General features: G+C 39.3%; 2 protein-coding genes across 2 annotated transcripts in view; both read right to left on the bottom strand.

The window, feature by feature from the left end:
• Positions 1–35: 35 nt before the first annotated feature.
• The window catches only part of LOC134820432 (coiled-coil and C2 domain-containing protein 1-like), a 24,928-nt gene continuing 2,946 nt past the window's right edge, over positions 36–22,017 (bottom strand). The window contains exons 6-15 of the mRNA XM_063830816.1: positions 12,698–12,797; positions 12,299–12,447; positions 12,028–12,120; positions 11,754–11,882; positions 7,623–7,824; positions 7,292–7,431; positions 6,917–7,059; positions 5,524–5,609; positions 5,045–5,147; positions 36–1,361 (exon numbers count right to left, since the gene is read on the bottom strand). Of these exons, the coding sequence (XP_063686886.1) occupies positions 1,184–1,361; positions 5,045–5,147; positions 5,524–5,609; positions 6,917–7,059; positions 7,292–7,431; positions 7,623–7,824; positions 11,754–11,882; positions 12,028–12,120; positions 12,299–12,447; positions 12,698–12,797 (1,323 nt within the window). The 3' untranslated portion in view covers positions 36–1,183. The remainder of the gene's footprint in view (positions 1,362–5,044; positions 5,148–5,523; positions 5,610–6,916; positions 7,060–7,291; positions 7,432–7,622; positions 7,825–11,753; positions 11,883–12,027; positions 12,121–12,298; positions 12,448–12,697; positions 12,798–22,017) is intronic.
• Positions 13,373–20,594, bottom strand: LOC134820431 (uncharacterized). Its single transcript, XM_063830815.1, has 10 exons — positions 18,386–20,594; positions 18,071–18,218; positions 17,155–17,270; positions 16,872–16,972; positions 16,582–16,716; positions 16,307–16,462; positions 16,077–16,178; positions 15,067–15,660; positions 14,593–14,922; positions 13,373–14,473 (listed from the first exon to the last, which is right to left on the bottom strand). Exons 1-10 carry the CDS (start codon positions 19,953–19,955, stop codon positions 13,637–13,639), a joined length of 4,089 nt encoding a protein of 1,362 aa, XP_063686885.1. The 5' UTR covers positions 19,956–20,594; the 3' UTR covers positions 13,373–13,636.

Below are 22,017 nucleotides of genomic sequence, written 5' to 3'. Positions count from 1 at the left end.
GAGAACAGTTGTTCTATAAAGTAAACACAACACAATTCTGATACTAAACATATCAAACGAGACAGGAATATCACAAAAAGTTTGTAGCATATATTAACAACGAAATATTAATGAATCCAACAAAACATAATTTTTGCACTAACTCTTCCCATGAATTAATCTAATTGATCTTTACTTAACTTGCTAGTCTCTTGCTCGCTTCTCTCCTGTTCAGGAAGCTTGAAAAGAGCGCCGCGCACAGGGACTGGCGTGCCAGGTAAATTGATCTTTTCGGTACCTATTCCATATTCATTGCCTATTCCATATTTCATATAATTCATTGCCACTGACAGGAGGTATAAGGTGCATCTTCAGTTAAAATCTTAAGATTAACATCATGTATCATTCGAAAGCTAAAAATAAACCCGCTCCAAGCTGAATTCGAAATCGAAGGCATTTCTAGCGTACTACACCACCTTCTATTTCACAATTTCATAGTCTGATTGAATTCTACATTCCTGACTTAGTAGTAACAGTCAGCCGAAGAAACACCTTATTTTATAAACTAAACTATATTAAATTATCAAGAAGTGTACAAAATCACGATTATTGACAGTAATTTGACTAGAAAGTAAAACGTAATAATATAGTTAAGTAATTAAATACTCCGTTGAGTGTAAACCGTTTTTGCATCACACATTTCCTGGTGTAATCTGTTTGGAAATTGAATAATATTCATGAACATACATTTATCCAGGGTTGTTACTGCTATCAATTCGGATGGATTTTTAGTCCAGCCAACCCTGGATATGACCATATAAAATGAATTACTATCCCGAAACATAAGCTTTCATCTATCTGATTGTTTCTTGTTTGCGTCAATATCGTAAAACTAAAAACAAAATCTAATCATTCAAAGAAAACCAATACTTTTCGTAAATCACTGGTTTTAGAACTTAGCAAAAGAAATGACATCTAAACAACAGAATAACCGGAGCCTTGATTTAATCGTTTTAAATGACCCACACCAACTCCTGCTCTGAACAAATCTCTTTACTCTGCTGGTCCCCCACAACAACAGGCAGTATCCAAGAAGCCCGACTGACGAGGGTAGACTTTAGGGTAGACAACGTTAAGGTTAGGGATACGGTAGATATTAGTACAAAATAAGCTTCTTAGAAACTGCCAAAACCCTAACGAGAAACTACTGTCTTCTTCTAGTATTAGGAGACGCACCACTCCTGCCCTTTTTAGGTACTGAAAGTGAAGGTTGGGGGTTGGTAGGCGCGCGGCCGGACCTCCCTATTACCAGCCACTTCATCTCCTGGAACTCGCATTGTGCACCTCCCACTGGCTCTCTGATCCTCAATTTAACTTCTACTCTGGGGGAGTAACTGATTTAAGATATGGTTCCTATAATTATCGACAAATAAAGAGTAAAACATTCGAGAGGATTGATTCTTTTATTTATCGAGGAGGGCTACCCTTAGACAAGACGAGAAACTAACAGTTTAAAACGTTAAAAAAATGTAATGGTTTTTGCCAAAAGTTTTGTATAAGGTAGCAAAATCCAAAGTTAAATACAGATCTTATTGGGTTATCAAATGGACAAATCAAACTCCTGAAGTTAAGAACACTGAACATCAATACTAATAATCTAGTCTCAAGATGTGTGTGTGTGTGTGTGTTTTCTGTCTGTGCGTGTGTAATTTCCGAGCGGCTTAAGGGGGGGGGGGGGGGGGGGGGGGGGGGGGGGGGGTAAACAATAGAACTCAATAGGGTTTCAATATGTTTACTGGTTTACATGAAATTTTCAGAATCAACGTAGAATCGCATTTCGACCTTATCTCTTGTATTGAAATTTTGAGTTAGGCCTTTAAAAAAATTTGGCGGCCAAATTCTGAAAAATGCCTGGCAAATTTTGGAATTTGGCCGCCAAATTTTTTTAAAGGCCTAACTCAAAATTTCAATACAAGAGATAAGGTCGAAATGCGATTCTACGTTGATTCTGAAAATTTCATGTAAAAATATTGAAACCCTATTGAGTTCTATTGTTTTGAGCGAAATCAGTTTTGCAAATATCGCGTACTGAGATTTGACCAAAACCCATAATCATGGGTAGAGTGAACCGCTGCCAGTGTCTCTCTTTTCCAAACAAAAGAAAATGATATTAATTTGAGGAACCGTCCGCAAATGCAAATTGATACCGAGAATGAAATCGGTCGCTCGCTTTTCCCATTCAATAAGCTTTATTACAATACGTAAGCCGTGAATGAATGGGAAAAGCGAGCGACCGATTTCATTCTCGGTATCAATTTGCATTTGCGGACGGTTCCTCAAATTAATATCATTTTCTTTTGTTTGGAAAAGAGAGACACTGGCAGCGGTTCACTCTACCCATGATTATGGGTTTTGGTCAAATATCATCTCTTTTTGATTATAATGTCAGGATAATTTACACAGTCGAAACTTAATAAGGAGGTAATTTCAACGATTTCGAAATTTTACCTTTGAAAACGTTTCCTTGTGTTTAGGTAGGCATATCTGTCAATAACAGACTGAATATAGCACTTTTTACTCATTCAAGTTGGCATTAAATTCATATATAATGCCATTTAAATATCGTGGGAAAGCAGAATATATTCGAAATCACGAATGAGCAAAATTCTCACCTTTCGCACGTGCAAACTTTGAGCGGACGTTGCGTGCGCATAAAATATTGAATCACCATAAATGTTTGCATAGTGTTATTTAATATATAGTTTGATAAGCATGAAAAGTTTCAGAAGATTTCAAAAAGAACTTGGATCACAACGGGACTCCAAAGTTGGTAAAAATCGTGAAAATAACAATTTTCAGTGATTTTAGCTATTTTAAATGAATTTGGGCGTGTCCCCACGTGTGCAACTTTTCAATTTTCAACTTTAAAATTAGCCTATAACACAATTTAGACCTTTAGGAAGCAAAATTGAGCTCCACAACCCAAGGGATGGCCCAACACCAGAGAATACTAATTCACAACTTTTGTGTTTTTATAAAATTATTCTTCAAAAAAGCACTAACTTCAATAGCGAATATCTTTATGAAGGAGCAAGGTAGGAAAACTTTCCGGTAGATTTTCAGAATGCTTGAACAATTATCTAAGATGAAAATGTCCTCAGATTTTGAATAAAATTACTCCTTAATGCTTTAAAATCGATTTGAAAAGTTGTTATTTTGTCAAAAATCAAGTTTTAAAAACACTTAAATTGATGACGTCATCAAGTGATGATGATGACAATAAATTATTTTTCGATATAATGTAAACTAAAGTATAAACAATTATCTTTAAAACCTGTGGTTCGAAATGACTGTATCTTTTATACTTTTGAATCTACGGACACTTAAATGTAGGCTACAATTTACTGCAAAAGCGTCTATACATACATATATATATAGCTTCACGACAATCTGTTGTAAAACAGGGGTTCCAGAAAACCCACTTCCCGATACTCCTGCAACATGAAATTTTTTTTACAGTCGATTTGGACAAGGTCTAGACGCTCTGCAAAGTTTCAGATCTCTAACTCAATTTTAACATGGTTTTTAAGGCACCTGAATATGGCGATTTTGGGTTTTTTACCTAATTTCGTATAACATGCTGGCGCGTATTTTGCGCAAATTTCTTAAAAACCTCCACATAACTATTTCTTATTCCTGTCATCTTTAACATTGAATTAGAATGTTTTGAACTTAAATATACCTGCTGAACTACTTTCGATGAGTCTTAATGCCTGGAAAACAATAAAGGGGATATAATAGTATAGGGGGTACATAGTGTTGTGAATATAAGGGCAACGGTTATGCTTGCCAGCATTGTGATATGGACGATTTTGTTCATTTTTTGTAATTATTTGAACACAGAATCCACAGTTAGGTAGATACTGAGCTGATAATCACAGAGAATGTGTAGTATAAGCTCACCTTTCATATAAAGTTGGTTTCATTCAAAAATATTGATATTTGACCAATTTATGGGCCAAAATCGATCAAATTTGGTGCGTATGCCCAAATATGGTCATATGGTTTTTGGCTCATAACTCAGTCATTTTTTGCCCAATCTTGATGAAAATTCATATACTTGTTCAGGGGACCACTAGCTACAAGTAGAGCACATTAAATCTGGGTTTTGGGCATGTTCAGGGTATTTGGCTAAATCGGGCCTAATTTAGACCAAATATGGGCGTGGCTGTCCCGCGGGCACCGTTTGGCGGTTGGGGTCGGGGACCCCCTCAAAAGTTCGGTCACCGGTTCTAGTTTGTTGGTCAACTGCTATCTCGAAACCAAGTTTCACAAAAAAATCAGGGTGAACCCCCCCCCCCTTAATCAAGATAACGGTAAGAGTTACGGGGCTGGTTTTTTCGGTATAGTGCCGAAAAAACTATGAGGAAGCCAAAGGGTAAAGGTTTTTTAAATCGGTCGGTGGTAAATGGTTTATTGATGATGGTTTTGTACCACAAATGTTACATAAAATGGCTTGAGCAGAACGGCAAGAGTTACCGGGCTCGCTCTCTCTCCCATTACTGTATAATGTATATTATGTAGCTGCATAAGTAGCGACATAATTGGGTTAGCCCGGTAAGATTTGCTGTAATGTTATACCATAAGTTTATTAGGGGAGGGGCACTGTTAGTGTTTGAGGTCTGTTTTGGCTGCAGAGAGAGTTCATACAACAATGTTATGCGTGTTTTCAAATATAATAGGCAGGTGTGGTGCGGAGTTAACAAGAGTTAATTTACTTACTTTAAGTGTAATAGTCGGTGTTTGGACCTTATGATCATGGAATGTGGTGCCTAATGGCTAATAATGACTTAATTATCCACGAGAAAGAACTGATTATGAGATTATTGTTTAAGATACTATTGGGTCACCTAATGCAGGTTTTGACTCAGCGGGTAATTACTCCTACCCTTTTTAACTGCGGCAGTGAAATCCCGGCCGAAGGCCGGGTTACACTAGTATCCAATAAAATCACACAACAAAGGTAGCATATTTATGTGAAAGTTTAGTCTACTTTGTCACATACTTGGTAGCAGTTTGTTTTCTGCCATCCAGGAGAGTAACTGCTTCATGAACCTCAGCCAAGTTTTCCCAGTCAGCTAGTTTTACCACCCCACATCCCAGTTCACCTGTAAATAAATTCAAGTTATTTAACTTTACCACCCCACATCCCAGCTCACCTGTAAATAAATTCAAGTTATTTAACTTTACCCAATTTAACACCTCCAAGTTTAATTGATTAATTTGAGATTCACATTTCACATTCTGATCCAGAAATCATGAAATTGTAGCAGAAAATGTGTTTAACAAGAAATATAGTATCTTTAAAATAAAACCGGGGTCATTGATTAGGGCAATTTAATAATCTGTTTTCGCTCTTTTGAGTGGGTCAATCATATAATTGATGTTTTGGGACAAAGTGAGAGTCTCCACTATTTGTTTGAAAAACTGAGTGGAGACTCTCACATTGTCCCAAAACATCAATTACATGATTAGGGCAATTACCGGGTTTCTTTAAGAACCCTCGCTCGTACCAGGCTGTAAACTTAACGTTCCCGCGCTTTATTGCACGTGCAAACGACCGTGAACTCCTGAGATGACGGGAAATATTAACGTCCATCAAAGATAGTAAAACTAACCGTAACGAATTAGCTGAAGACGTAAACAAACAACATTGAATATGGTTGCAATCAGGGGTGTACAAGAGGGGGGGGGGGGGGGGGGGAGGGGCGACCCCCCCAAAAATCTGGACAAGGGGCCAACTTTTTTGGCCTCATTTGGCCTATCCTGTCTAACTGCAGTCTAACTGCACGATACTTGCCGATTTATAAAATTCAGATAACATTGCCGGTTACCCCTTTGTGCCGTGTTCAGTATTTTTAAGTAAATTTAAGCAAATCCAGCTGTGAGCTGGCATGAACCAGAAATCTGATAATTTATATTACATATTCTGATATTACATGTCAGGATTCATCAGAAGTTCAGGAACCTAGCGATTATAAAATTCAGATAACATTGCTGGTTACTCTTCTGTACGGTGTTCAGTATTTTCAAGTAAATTTAAGTAAATCCAGCTGGCATGAACCAGAAATCTGATAATTGATAATACATATTTTAATAATACATGTCAGGATTCATCACATGTTCAGAAGCTTAGCAATTATAAAATTCAGATAACATTACTGATTACTTATACTCTTTTATGCCGTGTTTAAAAAAAGTAAGTAAGTAGCAGGAGACAGTTTGCCCCTTGTAGTCTAAATTTACATTGCTAGAATTCATTCCTTAAAACAAATTTTCCAAAAATAGTTCCAGATTCTCCCTCTTTGCATCTTGCACCCTCTTTGAGAGTGAGACATATTACTGTAAGCATATTTTTCAAAATTTGCATGACTTTTCTTTTGACCCTTAAATGGGCACAACAAAATCTTGCTGGATTTATCATTTCACAATTCACATTGCTAGATTTCAATTCTGGAAGCAAATTTCCTGAATTTTTTTTCGAGAGAATACAATATGCATCCCTTTTTCGAACTACACTTATTTCGCAAGAGCTGCTTGCAGGCCCTAATATGCATTTAAAATCGTATTATTTTAATAGTTCTTGAAACTGTGTTTGAAAATGATCTCTATTGCCAAGTTGCTCAGCTAGGCCTTTGACACGGTTTGCTGTTTTTGAAATTCAGGCTGTGGCCAAAGCGCGTGCTAAATTAGAAAAACTCTAAGATTTTGGCCACCTCATGAAGAAAATCATTCCTACACCCCTGGTTGCAATTCTGAATGAATAAATAATTTGTGAGATAAAACTGTAACTTAAACACAGAAATACTGACTGAAATTCCATTAACATTTATGTTATAGTTATACTTATAACCTCCTTGGATAAAATGAAGATTACCTGTCACCAATATCGACTCGGAACTGCTCGAATATATCAGGGTTGATGCCACCTTTATATGATTTAGTCTGACCCTTGGCTGTTTTATCTTGAAGAGTGAACTCCCAAGTTGCGTAAACTTTCAGATCCTCGGGTTTCCAGCCCTAAATTGTAAGGAATTCCAATTATTCATGAACAGCGCTGGGTATGTTATTTAGACGAAATAGCTTTTTGCCTAAAGCTGATATTTGATAGCGCCCATTGTATTTATACGGTGGACGCTATCTGACCAATAAGACATAGACTTTATCCTGGCCCATCGTTTACTTTGAAGCTGACCGCTTCAGGAATTTGGGCAGGGAGTTACAGCCCAAAAAGCAAAGAGTCTCTGCATACCTGAGGTACAGGAACGTTCAGACACCGTACAATAACAATCTCAGCTTCACGATCTGACAGCTCAGGGGAGCTGTTCAGAACTGGGAACTTGCAACCCTCGTAGCGATACGGCGGTAAACCGTTCTTCTGTTTGTAGATTCCTGAGGGAGATTAATTGAACAAGGAATTTGTAGAATTAGTGAGAATAAAGGCATGATTTCAAGGAATGTACAGTGAACTTTATGTGACAGATTTGCTTTATTTACACCGTACAACTAAACGACCATAAGATAAGTCTCAGCTCCCTGGATGACCAACAAGCAATTCAAGGAATAAAACACCACAAACCAACCCTTAAGATTAGCTAGATCCTTGCCCTGATTCTGGAAGAGCTGTGCGTAGTGTTTAGCAGACGGCAGATCGCCCAGTTTTTGGAAAGTCTGAGCGTTTGTCTTGCACATCTCGATCTGATGCTCCAGATCAGATACCAGTTGGTTAAATATCTCCTCGACGTCTCCGGTGGAGGGCCCCATGTCTATCACGTCTCCACTCATCTTTAAAGAGCTGGTGTTAGTGAAATTGTAGTGCAGGCTTGAAGATAGAGTTCGTTACTGACTATAACGGTTAGGCGCCGGACGGTCGGGCGCCGGGCGGTCGGGCGCCGGACTTTGAGAAATAGTATTATGTAGTATATGTTAGCTTTTGGGTTATATTCTTAGGGCAAGCAAGGCTATTATCAGGGGATCCTTCGCCTGTCCTGCCTCATTAGTCATTACTGGCTACGTGAGCACGTGGTGGAAACCAGGACTGGTATTTATCGGAATGAAGAAAAATATCATTTATTCAAACAATTTACAAATCTAGGGGTTGTACCTGGGGTAAAACGTGACGGAAGAGATAAAAATTGGATCAAGTAAGCAAGCTTTCTGTGTTAATTTGAATTCCAAAGGTCCAAAGTCAATTCACACAGAGGAGGTTTATTTGTTAAGTTGCAACCCAAGGCCAATGGTGTTAAGTTGACAATTCAATGGTTATTCATGGTTTTCAGCTTTTGGTAGTCTCGGAGTAAGGAGTAATTTAATTAAAAATTGGAGGCCGTATTAAAGTTAGATAATTGTTAATGTTTAAGCATTTCGAAAATCTACCGAAAAGTCTTCTAGCTTGCTCCTTCATTGATATATTTTTCATTATAGTTAGTAGTGCTTTTTTGGAGAATAATTTTAAGAAAAAAATCAATTTTGCGATTTAGTATTCTCTGGTGTGCGGCCAATACCCCACTAGAAACTTATTGTCAAGCGATTTAGTTGAACAATTCACGTTCACAGGATTGAATTTCAGGGATTCAAAATATGGGCTTACTTTCGCTTCTGCAAAGTGGACATTGGAAAGGAGCATGGGTATTGGCTGCTATTATGTTCCAGAACTTCATTGTATACGGATGTGTAAACATTGCTTCGCCTTTTTATGTGACCCATCTCACAACTAGAGGTAAGAACAAGACCGTGAGTATTTTCAAGCTTGAAGGTGAGCTCATGCTAAAACAGAGCTAAAAACTGAGCTCCTTTGTGGCAAAGGTCCAAGTTAAATATAAAAGGGTGGGGAGGGAGCCCATAAGTTACAGTGCAAACTTGTGGCTTATTACATAGCTATTTTTCATGTTTGAGACTTGTAACTTTTAAAATGGCATACTGTTACTACTATCACTCGAGAAATCGGTCGCCAAAATTTTCGATTCGATTTTGGAGGCTACCAACATTAAATTGCTTTTTTCTTGGCGAACATGCTATGCTAGAAACACCATTTTTACAAAATTGAATAATATGTCATTAGATGTGGAACATGATCTGAAAAATAATCATTCGAAATATCTGAAAAATGCAAAAATGAACCTTCATTAGAAAGAAGTGAACATCGTCATTATGAGGGATTTCTCGAATGATTGATGATAGCAAGTCATATCAGAAAGAAATATTTCAATCGGACACTTCGGGACTGAGCAATAAGCCCAAACGTTTGCACAGTTACGTATGATATTGACCCCGGCCCCTGAAATTTATTTCGTCAATTATTGTTTAATCAATTCATATTTTTTCCTTTTCACCCTTTTGAAAAAAGGCAATAGTGAAAGGTTACGAATGGAGGTTTTTGCAGAAAAACGTGGATTTTGGAGAACGAGATAGGTGGGTCAAATATATGTCGTGTTCCGTTCGTTACCAAGCAACGAAAAAGTTGCGCGCGCGCGAGGATTGCTTGCGGAGATGTGATGTATAGATAGCCTGTGATCTATGAATGCACGGCGCGACTGTGTTTTAATGTATATGATGCATGTAATTATAATATTACTATTGGGTAATACGCCCAATTTGTACGTGGCACGCGTAGTGTATTGATGTGTACACGAGTATAGTTTACCTTTGCTGATAATTTCTTGAATTACAGATACAAGTTAAGTTCTAGGGCAATTGAACTGAATTTCAAGTGTTTCCCGTATTTGATGCATAATTTATCAATATTATTATCATGAAGATTGAAGTGAGCTGATTGGAGCTTATACTTAAATTTATAGTAAATGTGAAATGGAAATCTAGCGTCCGCCAAAACGAAACAACGGGCGCAATTCTTGTTAATAGATTTGTTTTAGGGATCCCAAAGATTATAGTCGGTATAATTGGTATGGTTCCTGGTATTGGTTACCTGTTCAACTTATTCTATGACTTTATCGAATACCTCCTCTGTGTCAAGAAAATATCTCTGAGAGCAATTGTGTGTTTCTTACTTGCAGTGCTCATGCTCAATTGTATTGGTTAGTAACAATAATTTGTATAGCAATATATCATTGTATTCCAATATCATAGATCGTGAATAATTCAACTCATACGGCTAGACATATGTAGTAAAACACAGCTTGAGATTAAAATTCCAGTTAAGATTCTTCTATAGGTCAAGGGGTTGCCGAACTGCTGCCAAAGAAGTACAACCAACTTCTTACCGCCATACTTATCATTCAACGAACCTTCCAGGGATCATTAAGTTTCCTAACGAGCAATGCAGCTGTTAAATGCTGTACAACTTGGTTTCCAGATCATATCAAACTGACGGTAGGTCTTCAAGTAGCTGTTTCTTATTTGGGAGGAGCTGGCGCGATATTTATGGGCGGATATGTCTATGAACTCTTCGGTTACCAGATGCCATTTTTGTTTATTAGCGTGATTAGCATTATTTTTTTGGGGCTCAACATAATTGCTTTGCCGTCGACCCATGATCCGGTGTATGTCAAATCTAAGAGAGCTGGATATACACCAGATAATGCATTCGGTAGTGATACTGAGGATCACGCTGACTACCATGATGGTGATCAAGTTCTAAGAGAGAATGAGCATGTAGGAGTTGAAGAGGTAGAACCCACCGGAGGCCTCTCTTGGCTGGTCATCTTCCCCATTCTTGCACAGAGTTTAACTATAGTTCTGGAAGGATTCTCAACAGCCATCACGACTCCTTACTTAAAGGAAGAGTTTGATATATCCATCGACCGAGGCAGTAGCTATGTGTTCACTTTCTATGTGGCCATGATGGCAGGATCTGCAACTTCAGGGTATATTTTGCAGCTTGGTTGGGCTTCTGCAACCAAGGTAATGGGAGTGGGATCATTTCTTGGTTTTATCGGTGTAATGCTTACTTTCCCGGGTCCGTATGTCCCGTGGCTGTACAGAATTGTCCCACATTTAGCTTATGTCGGAATAACGCTTCAAGGGTTCGGCTGTCAACTAGTAACCATAGCTACGCTACCAGCACTTGAAGATGTTCACAGAGTCATAGGAAAAAGGCCGTACACAAAGAAGAACAAATGTAAAGCTAGAACCTTGTGGTTGTGTTCGTGGATGTTGGTTGTTTATGGAGGTCACCTGGTAGCTCTGCTTGTTATGAAGGTCACCACATACACCTTCGGAGGCTGGCTTGTGGCAGGATGTTCATTGGTATCATTCGCAATAAGCATCGGTCTGGACACCTTTAGGAAACGATCCCTGGAACGGCCTGCTGATGAACAGTGCGAGATTGAGGTGAACGAGTTGGCTATTTAGGATACCAGCGGAGACTTAGTGAACAAAACATTTTCTTCTTGTTATGTTGAATATAATATGAGAGAGCGGATTTATTCAGTGATTTAAGATTATGGGTGGAATTCCACGTAGCTATGTCAAGTTAATTTATTTATACTTTATCATTATTTCACAAGATGCGTTTTAATTGTAACCTGATTTGTTTTCTGGTTTTAAAAGTGAAATTTTTGTAATTCGAAAAGGGCAAGGTCAGTTTTAGACCCGGTTATAGAGTCCTCAGTCCCAGCCCCAGTTTTTATCACAGTCCTTGTTTAGTCCCAATTCTGAAATCTACTAGCATCTGCCGAGTAACTTAACAATTGCCACCTTGTTAGTGTGGAATGCTACAAAATTGCTTACAAAAACAATAATCTTGGTAATCTTACATGAGGCAGTGTGTTCTGTCTTGATAAGACCCGCCGCTCTGGAGGAGCATTCAAACTCGGGGGAATTTTAGACATTTCAACTGGGAGACCTTTCTTGCACGCCTCTATCATCTGGTCGAATCCTTTAGCCTAGGAAAGTTGGGAATATAACCACTCCAAATGTCAATCGATCGATTTAACAACAATTTCAATTAAAATACATGTAATAATATTTCATCACTTCCCTCTCTGGAAATAGGGACTGGTTGAATCTAAGCTTCTGATCCAACAGTACCTGTCCGAGACATTTTTTGGCCCCAACTTGGTCCCCTTCCTTGTACAACTTAAGGGCTTCCTGCTTGTACTCCGCTTGTCTTGTCAGTAAAATCTGTACAGAGGTGGAGTTTTTAATTTGTAGCGAGATTGGGACATTGAAGTCGAGTGTATAATATCTACTTTCTATGACTAGACTTGACAGGAAGTTTTCTAGGTTTGACAAAACTGAATCTCACCCTAGAAGAATCTACAAGCCAAACTTAGGCTTAAACAAAAGGGTTAGAAATTACCTCCATGTTTTTATCTGCTGTAGATTGCTTGAGTTGATCCTTGACGGAGACCTGAGATGCAGCTGCGGGAACCTGTACTTGTACTTGCGGGGCAGCTGGAGCTGGCCGTTTTGCTCTCATGTAGTCAGGTACTGGTACTGGCTCAAACCCTGTGGATTTGGGAATTATTTTGTTGTATTTATATAATTAAATTCATTATATTAACCTTAAAGGTACAACTTTAAGGTTATAGCAAACAGTGCGGCTTTGTTTTAAATATGTGATCTGGTAGACTAAAAATTAATACAGACAGGGCTGGATGAGCATATCTCTTAAAATCAAAATTAGTTCGAAGTGTCAATTTTCAATTCATAGAAACCTTACTTAAGATAAGCAGTAAATAAAGATATTAGCACATACCTGGTAACTCAGGAATGGCACTCATATCGATTGGTTTACGAGATTTGACTTCCTTCACAAAGAGCTGGTGTTGTTCTATTAGTCTCACCATTCTCCGAGCCTGCATACAAAGCCAACGTTAAATCTTCATATCTAATGTCCCAAAAAATAAGTTATCATTATCCAAATTTTATATTTTAATTTATAGTTATACCCGCTCCACGAAAACTGATAAAACAGAAGGTTGACTTTTACTATTGGTTATTAATGATGGTTGCGCGGCGTGAAAATACTTTTTAACACTCTTATTTTAGGGAGGTACTTTAAAGTACACCTATGCATTGCGACGATTGCATCTTTTGACATCAGATGATATACAGATATATTATCGCGGTTATACGTGTAATAAGTATCACGGGTACAACAGAGTTGGATCCCAAGTCTTGGCAATTAGGCATTGCATCACGTCATGGAAAAGTCTTTGCATTTAGACTTTCTTTCGAACATAATAAAATATTGCCATCATTTTTACTTTCTCTACAGTTCTGGTCTTTTTTATTGTTACGTCTCTGTGAACCTGAATTGCATTGACGGAAAATGAATTGTATACAATAAAGCCAGTTTGAGAAACGTTATTGCTTTGTAGCTGAGTGTCCTGATCTTATTTTAGTTTTGAAACAAAGAACTGAGTCGAGCTCGATGTGATAAAAGAATTAAATCCCAGCAAATGCACCATCTTGTGAGGGCAATTGAATATCTTGAAACATCTATCATGTTTTCTTTAAAATATCAAACCAAACTGTCACATTATTTAGATTGTGATAATAATAAAATGTATGATATCGCTTAAAACTGTAGGTCAGCTTTTCGAAAATGCAATTCGAATTAACTACCGAAATAAGATAACAGATGAGTAAAACAAATAAAATGAAATGTAGAAATAACGTGCTAAAATCTAATCTAACAGTAACTGGATTTAAAAGTATCTACGCTGCCCCCCTCTGGAATGAATTCCGTGCTCGACTGATTGTAGACAGGTGGAGGGCCCTGCAAATTGTTCGAAACCTGATTTAAGTTCGGAGTTGATAATGAATGTCCTTCATTGCTGGAACTAGCCTGGGTTTCAGCGTAATCCCCATCGCACAAACGATAGGGTGGCGGATTGTCATTTAGTTCACCACCAGTCAACTGTACGGACGGAGAGTTTGATTGATCACTCGGATGGGCTGACCTGGGGACACGGTGTTTTCCCTTGTCAGTGGGAGTGACTGGTTGGTAACCTGGTTCATTGGAAACAACTGTGAAGCCCTGGCTTGAGGTAGTTCGCTGTCTAGAGCGAGCCTCAGCTGGTGATTGCGAGGGGGTATGGTTCAGCTCACTTCTCTTCAGAGGCATGTATTGGTGCTGGTCTTGGTTTGGTAGTGACCCTTTTCTGGAGCCAGTGTATGCAGGTGATCCTAACTTTGTCACTGGGTAGTAATCCTTCTTCTTCCCGTTTCTATTACCACCGAGATTGCCACCTTGGAGGTGACTGTACTGGTCCTGCTGAGGGTAGAATATGCGATCGCGGCTAGGGAATGGAGTGTAGTTGTGATCGATGGGTCGTTGGTAGAGTGGAGGTCGAGGTCCTCGAGTCGTTTTCGGAGGAAGAGCAGGTTTCATGTCTGGTGTGTGAGAGAGCTCAGAGTTAGGGGACGGGGCCATCTTCTGAAGTGAGTCATGACTAGCTGAATCATTTCTGAGCTTCTCCAGATTGCCGTCCACAAGAGCTTTTAGAATGTATATCAAGTAGAAGCCCTGAAAATTTTTTAGATTTTAAGAATATGATATCCGATTATTTTTGGTTTCAAAACAAATTAACTATGAATCTTAAGATTGATATTATAATTGATCAGGATAAATATTGATTAACTAACCTCCATCACACAACTGAGACAAAACACAGCATTGTGGTACATGAAATCTTCGGCAATGTACTTTAAACAGAGCGAGATCGTCCACGGAAAGGCTTGAAGCAAAAACAGTACGAAGACCATCATCTTTATCTGCAAGCGACATCCCATAACTTCGAGATCAACTTTTCCAGATTTTCCAGTCATCAGTCGTTTTGTGGTTCCAATGACGATTAGTAGGAGGAAGAACACGACCACGATAAGAACCCAGATTGGGAAATGGAGAATTTCACTGATTTGGTTCAGCTGGAGACTTTGTCTGGAATCTGTCAAACAAACTACGTTCTCAACTACCTGAAATTAGTTTAAAATTAGTCTTACTACCTGAAATCATATCGATCAGATTAGTTTAAAATGAGTATTATTAATGTTGATAATCATATCCGCTTCATCACTAAGAAAAGAGGACAAAGGACGTAACGAATAACAAACACTGACCTTCAAGGTGCTGAGCAAGAAGAAAAGTAGGACCCATCCCAACGGGACAAGCCATCCACACACGTGATAGTAAACCAAGTTATCCACACTGAAGTAGACTGCAGGACTTCCATCCGACACAGAGAGAAGGAGGTGGAAACTGATGATCAGGAGCCAGGCCAGAGTACCCAGGTTCCCATACAGGTGAAGGGACTGGCCATGAATGCTGTACACAGACGAAACTGTGCTCAATAGGGCATCAAAACTCCAGATAACTCCCATCGTGGTGAAGTTAATGAAGAAGATCCGGAGTGTGGTCTTCCGTCCATACAACAGGTTCATGTTGATAGCCACCAGGTGAACCATGAGCGCAAGGGAGTAGCCGACCCCGAACCAAACCTTCATCCACTTATCTCTGTTATCAGCTTTAGTGTCACTACCGGTGGAGTTTGTGTTAGGAGTGTCCCAGCACACAAGGATGGTGCCATTGGCTCTCAGCTCGTAGTTTTGGTAATTCAGAACTTGGCCGGAGTCTTTGAGTTGGATAGAGCCAGAGGAGGTGATGGTGTACTCACGGGAAGTATATTCCACATACGCGCATCCAGTGCATAAAACCTGGAAATATATTTGTGTAAAACTTCAAATTGAAATAACGTTTCAGATTGTTGTATATATTCATGTCATGTCATGTCATGTCATGTCATGTCATGTCATGTCATGTCATGTCATGTCATGTCATGTCATGTCATGTCATGTCATGTCATGTCATGTCATGTCATGTCATGTCATGTCATGTCATGTCATGTCATGTCATGTCATGTCATGTCATGACTTTTTTGTCATGACTTTTTCCGCATACTCCCAAATCATAATTGTTCCAATCAATCTATAGAACACACACAAGCCGGAAGTGTTTGGTCCAATAGTGGATAGATCCAAGGGCGTAGCCGTAGGGCGGTCTTTAAATATATAATCTAACTAAGTACCGAAAGCGTTTTTGTTATAAAATTTGAGATGACAATGTTATTTACCTGAACAATGGGACCACTGCTGTCAAACTGGCAAACTATCAATGTGTTTAACTCTTTGACTTTGATATCAGACTGCACCAGCTTTGCTGTGATTTGATATACCTGGAAAAATATTTGTCGTACAAATAGAGATGTCTGAGGGAGTTACTGATGTTTAACATATTTTATGAGTAAAAAATGTAGAATTGAAAGAAAATTAAATCTTAAAAAACTGAAAAACATCAACTTACTTCACTCCCGATCTGTAAGTAATTATCAACATATCTTTTTGTTCTTCCCAACTCTTGAACACCTCTACTTTCTTCTAGCTTGGTCGGATGCCTTATGGCCAGTTGGGCTTTCCGAATCTCGCCAGGTTCAACATTATCCATCTCAAAATCCACAACCTATAATGAAGAAGTGCATGTAATATATTATCATAGGATCTTAAACCGTACTTTTATTACCACTCTTGAAAATCATCTTATCACTTTTCAGCTCAAATTAATAATATCTGATATTAAACCTGGTAAGGGTGATGCTGAAGGTGTTTGGTCAAGAACTTGACAGGATCATCGCTCATGGCTTTGGGTCTGTGGTACCCCAGAGGGGACAAGGTAATGTTGTAGGCTATTGTTGTGACGTCTTGTTTTAGGTATACCTTGATAAAGTTAAATAATTAGGTCCCAGGTTGTAAATTCATCGGTAATGTATTAAAAATTCTTTGCTCTAATCAATCGAATAGTGATGGCGAAAACATTCAAATACTAACATTTTAGAAGAATAAGAAATATTTTAGCAAGCATGATTTCTTACCTCTTCGTACTTTTTGTTCCTGGTTATACTCCCGTTATATTTGCAATTGATTCCATCAAAATGCAGTGGCTCAATACATTTAGGAGATTTTTTAGTTACAGCTGAAACGAGTAACCTATAAATTATCTAAAAACGATATAAGTCCTAATGGTTTCATAAGATCTTATAGAATCAATGTTTTAAAATGAGACGCTTCCTTGTTCTTTCACAAAATATGGATAAAAACCAGGACCACATTGTATTAATTATCGTTAAAGAAGACTGGATTAGGGTTTAAACATACCGCTTGTTTCTGTTTCGCTGGGATCATAACTGTTTGGGATCCCTGGGTAGTAACTGTTCGATATTCTTGGATACTTTGAAAGTCGCGACAAACTTTCGTGGAAGTTGGTTCGGTACCTAAGAGATATTTTAGTGTCAGGTAATGGCTAAAACTGTCCAGAAATCATCATATATATTAACTGAAACCGCTCCAGGGTTTGTATGACTAGAAATGTTTAGAAAAGTATAACTAGAAAGGTTTAACGTATGAGGTAAATGATCAAGCTCAGGATACTCGGGATAATACAACAGAAGGTATTATATAGATTACTAGTGAAACCCGGCCTCCGGCCGGGATTTCACTGCCGCAGTTAAAAAGGGTAGGAGCATTTACCCGTTAAGTCAACACCCGCATTAGGTGAGCAATTCTATTCGAAGTGCCCTCACGTATCCAATGGTATCTTAAACAATAGTAATAGTATCTTAAACAATAATCAATAGAAATTAACACCACACCCGCCTATCATATTTGTGAACACGCATAACATTGTCGTATGAAAGTATGAACTCTCTCTCTCTCTGCAGTCCAAACAGTGCCCCTTCCCCTAATAAGATTATAGTATAGACAGCGAATCTTACCCGGGTAACTCAATTACACTAATTATGCAGCTACATATGCGAGCCCCGTAACTCTTGCCGTTCTGCTCAAGCCATTTTATGTAACATTTGTGGTACAAAACCATCAATTAAACCACTTACCAACGACCGATTTAAAAAACCTTTATCATTTAACTTCGTCAGAGTTTTGTCGGCACTTTACCGAAAAAATCAGTCCCGCAACTCTTACCGTTTTCTTGATTAAACCGCTCGGAAATTACAAACAGACAGACAGACAGACAGAAAACACACATTCTGGGATTATTAGTTAGATAACATACACTATTTCATAATCATCGTCATCGTCTTCGCAGTCAGCTTCGTCACTTTCATCATCACAGTCCAGGAATCCATCACAAACGTTCGTCTGCGGATAACACTGGTGCTGTGTCCTCTTGCATCGGAAATCAGGATAACAAAACTTAGCAGCTGAAATGTGTGATTGGGTTAAATAACAGTTTGTTCCGATATTAATTGATAAAATCTATGATTGACAGACTCAAATAAGATGAAAACTCTTGAAATCGGAAAAATCCCTCGACGTATAAACATAAATAAACAAGTTTAAAAAAACATAATAAACAAAAAACACTTACCGCAACTTTCTGGCTCATCACTCCGATCCTCACAATCCTCAATCCCATTACAAACAGCGCTGTCAGACATGCACGTGAAAGTGGGCCTACATGGAGCAGTTCCCTCCCCACAGGGTTCCAGCTCAGAGTCAATATCACAAGTATACAGCCTGGTCATGTTTCTATCTCCGACTTGGTACCGGTGTAAATACACACAGTAAGGGTTCCTGTAGAGGGTGCCGTTGTATTTGACTGGAGCGTAAACAGTCTGACACCGCTCAGCTGCTTTCCCTTCTTTTTGTTGGGTTGTGATGACTGTGTCCTCGAAGGACGGGTCTTGGAAGTTTTTCACTCTGCATGTTCTTGGAGGGTAGTTCAGCGGAGGAATGAAGATGAGCGAATCACAGTCTTCATCAAAGTCATTCTCAGTGCTCTGACAGCCAAACCAAACGTTCCAAGGAACCAGATTGTCGGCCGCTGCTCCATTACACTTGGCACAGTAGTAGTTCCGGTAGTGTTTCTCCTCGTCCGGACTATAGACAGGTGCTCCGTAGTACTTCACGTTATCGGGCTTGTCGCGTTCACCACACCGCGTTGCATCGTGCACTGTCGCGCTTTCCGGACACTGGTCTATCACTAGTGCGGACAAATCTTCGCCTTTACCAAATAAATTGGGTGAACATCTCTCTATGACACCTTTGGGTCTGACGTGTGTGGGACAGTGCTCGACTATATCGTGACAGCAATCATTCCTCTGCCAACACTCCTTGTCACAGGCGCATTCGTAGCGGTAAAGATTAACATCGTCCATACAAGAGTCCTTGCAGGAGAACACTCGTGTTGTACAATGGGTGTGCTTCATCCGCTGGATCGCTTCAAAGAACGCTGACACACTTATCCGTGCATTCACGGACATTTTCTTGAAAGCGTCCCTGTTGACTGGCTTGTAACATAAGTCTGTCTCATCCTCACCATCGGGGCAATCTTTTATCCAGCCATCGCACCAGGAGAGAATGCTGATGCACTTCTGACTGGAGGTACACGCAGTTTGTAGAGCTGGACAATCTATACCGTTGTGGGCTTGTCCAGGAAACATTGGCAGTTTCGTGGTCTTGTCAACTGTCTCAATTACGATGCTATCCGAGTCTCCATTTGTTCGATTACTATCCGGTGGTTTTATTAGCGGCGCTTCAGTCATGTTTCCAAAGGGAATTACCTCTTGGGTTGCATTTACTTCATCGCAATTCATCCAGCTGCAGTCGTACTCATCGTGTCCATTTTCACAGTCATTTTTACAGTCGCACATGTTCATTACCGGAACACACCGTGGTAGCCCATCCAAACAAGAAAAATATCCACTAGGACATGGTACGTGCTGATCATCTTCACAAAGTCCACAGGTGTGATTACAATGAAGGTTCATGTACACCTCATAAGTTTTATTTTTACAGTGTCCCTTATTCCTCCAGAGCATACAGGTCCTGGTCGGGTCAACGTCTTCACAGCTCTGTTTTCCAAGAGAATAAACGACCCATATGTTGGCAGCAAGACAGAGCAGATAGACTATGGTGTTTAATCCGGGTCGCTTCATAGACAAACCACTATATCCGGGGACACCAGCTGAAAGATCAAACAAAACAAATGAATGTTCTATAGGAAGAGAGATTCGGTATAACCACTTTTCAATAGATAACCCTCATGACTATCACGTGACAAGTAAGCGTGGAGTCTATTCAGTCGTGACGGTGCCAGATAAATCCTATCAATGGAGGATCCGGCACGTGGACCGGACGGATATGGTGTAATCTGCCCCGACTTGTCAACCCTCTCCCCAGCTGGAATGCTCTGAAATTTTAATAACAATGCTGTCTTTTGTTTGGGCTGGAGAGCTGTGTCTAAGAAAACACGAGTCGAATCTATAGTCCACCTTGGCTTTAATTGAGTGTCGATTTACGGCTATTATTGACTGGTTAAATGTTTTCTATGATGCCAATTCTGATCGCAGAAAACAATTGTATCCGTGCAGAAAGAATCACGCACTGAAAATATATTCAAAGCAAGAAAAAGACCAAACAGTGCAAATCTTTAAAGGAATAAGCGCTGTATAAGACACTGCCAGGTTCACTAAGCTGCGCTGAGTAGACCGTACGAAGGCGAACAAATGATAGGATACACGTGGGCAACTACTGTACGTTTAGCTACATTTTATACAATAAAACATCAGGAAGTCCAAGGTTTGACCTTCCCCCCACCCTCCACCTTTTATCGATAATTTAAGAAGATGACATAATTTTAACTTTCTATTATACTGGCACTGCTAATTGCGATTAAACAGCGGAAACTTCAGGCAGAGTAAGTTAGGACACGTTCCATTACGTAATAAACCATGTGGACAAAGACGATAATTCGGTTATAAAGATTACACAGAACCTTTTATAGATGTGGATTATGACTGGTTTGTAGTTTTATTGTTTTAAAACACATACGATTTGTTCCGAGGAAATACGAAGCATTAAATCACTGGAACATTTTGAGTGGTCGTGTGATGATCTGACAGCTGAAACGGATATTATTTCGCAACTATTTGTTTCCGCTGTATGGGCGTAATCTGGTGTCTAACAAAATCAATGGCAGTTTCTCTCAAAATGATCATCCCCTCTAACCCTACCCCCACCCTAATGAACTAATGAAGTACGAGGCTCTATGGCAAAATGAGAGAGAGAGAGAGAGAGAGAGAGAGAGAGAGAGAGAGAGAGAGAGAGAGAGAGAGAGAGAGAGAGAGAGAGAGAGAGAGAGAGAGAGAGAGAGAGAGAGAGAGAGAGAGAGAGAGAGAGAGAGAGAGAGAGAGAGAGAGAGAGAGAGAGAGAGAGAGAGAGAGAGAGAGAGAGAGAGAGAGAGAGAGAGAGAGAGAGAGAGAGAGAGAGAGAGAGAGAGAGAGAGAGCTCTGGGAGTGGACGATGGTTAAAAAAGTGCTATCAAACGCAATTCTATTGTTTGCTGGTCGGATCTGAACCGCATCTGAAGAGCAATTTCAACAAAGTACTGTTCAGATTATAAACACACCTGGGCTGCTAAAACCAAAATCCCAGTGCTCAGGCCAGCACGGTCACTTTACCACTCTGTCCGCCGATATTTATACAGTACGTGCTGTGTCGGTAATATTTTCACAATCTGTCATTCACACAGAACGGTGTTAGGGTATTGTAAAATATTGGTCCAAATTATGACAGGACACAGTGAGCGATGAACAGCCATGTACGATTGTGAGCAAATTGATCGAAAAGGGCCATCCTTATTAAAAGACTGATAAGGTACATTAACGAAAGAGTAATACTGAAAAGCACAATTAAAAGTGATTTTAGACTCCAAACTTAAAGCGAGATGTGGTTTATCGTCGAGCGCTACTTCATGTAATAGCTTATACAACATTCATGATGAAATTTTGCGTGAATTCAATTTGATTGAGACAAGAACTTAATTCAATTATGATTATCAACAGTGATATTTTGTGCCGAACACTGTACAGGATGGAATTCCTGACTTATAACGTTGACAATTAACAATACCAGCTTGTAAATTATGTAGGCCCGTTCACGTTCAGTGTAAAATTGCGAAGATCACCAAAATCCTTAGCAATAACGCGTAACACCTAT

The sequence above is a fragment of the Bolinopsis microptera genome, chromosome 9 (assembly GCF_026151205.1).
Source record: "Bolinopsis microptera isolate Bmic1 chromosome 9, MBARI_Bmic_1.0, whole genome shotgun sequence".
NCBI lineage: Eukaryota > Metazoa > Ctenophora > Tentaculata > Lobata > Bolinopsidae > Bolinopsis > Bolinopsis microptera.
The sequence above is the reverse complement of the archived record's forward strand: the minus strand, read 5'-3'. Positions and strand labels throughout refer to the sequence as shown.

Bases quoted from the DNA above. Each gene is read 5' to 3' on its own strand.
- LOC134820431 (XM_063830815.1), bottom strand. From the start codon at position 19,955: ATGAAGCGACCCGGATTAAACACCATAGTCTATCTGCTCTGTCTTGCT. The intron at 16,973-17,154 runs GTATGTTTAAAC...TACTCGTTTCAG, and splicing joins CAGCGAAACAGAAACAAGCG to CTGTAACTAAAAAATCTCCT. The intron at 14,474-14,592 runs GTTAGTTAATCA...AAAAATTTTCAG, and splicing joins GTCTCAGTTGTGTGATGGAG to GGCTTCTACTTGATATACAT.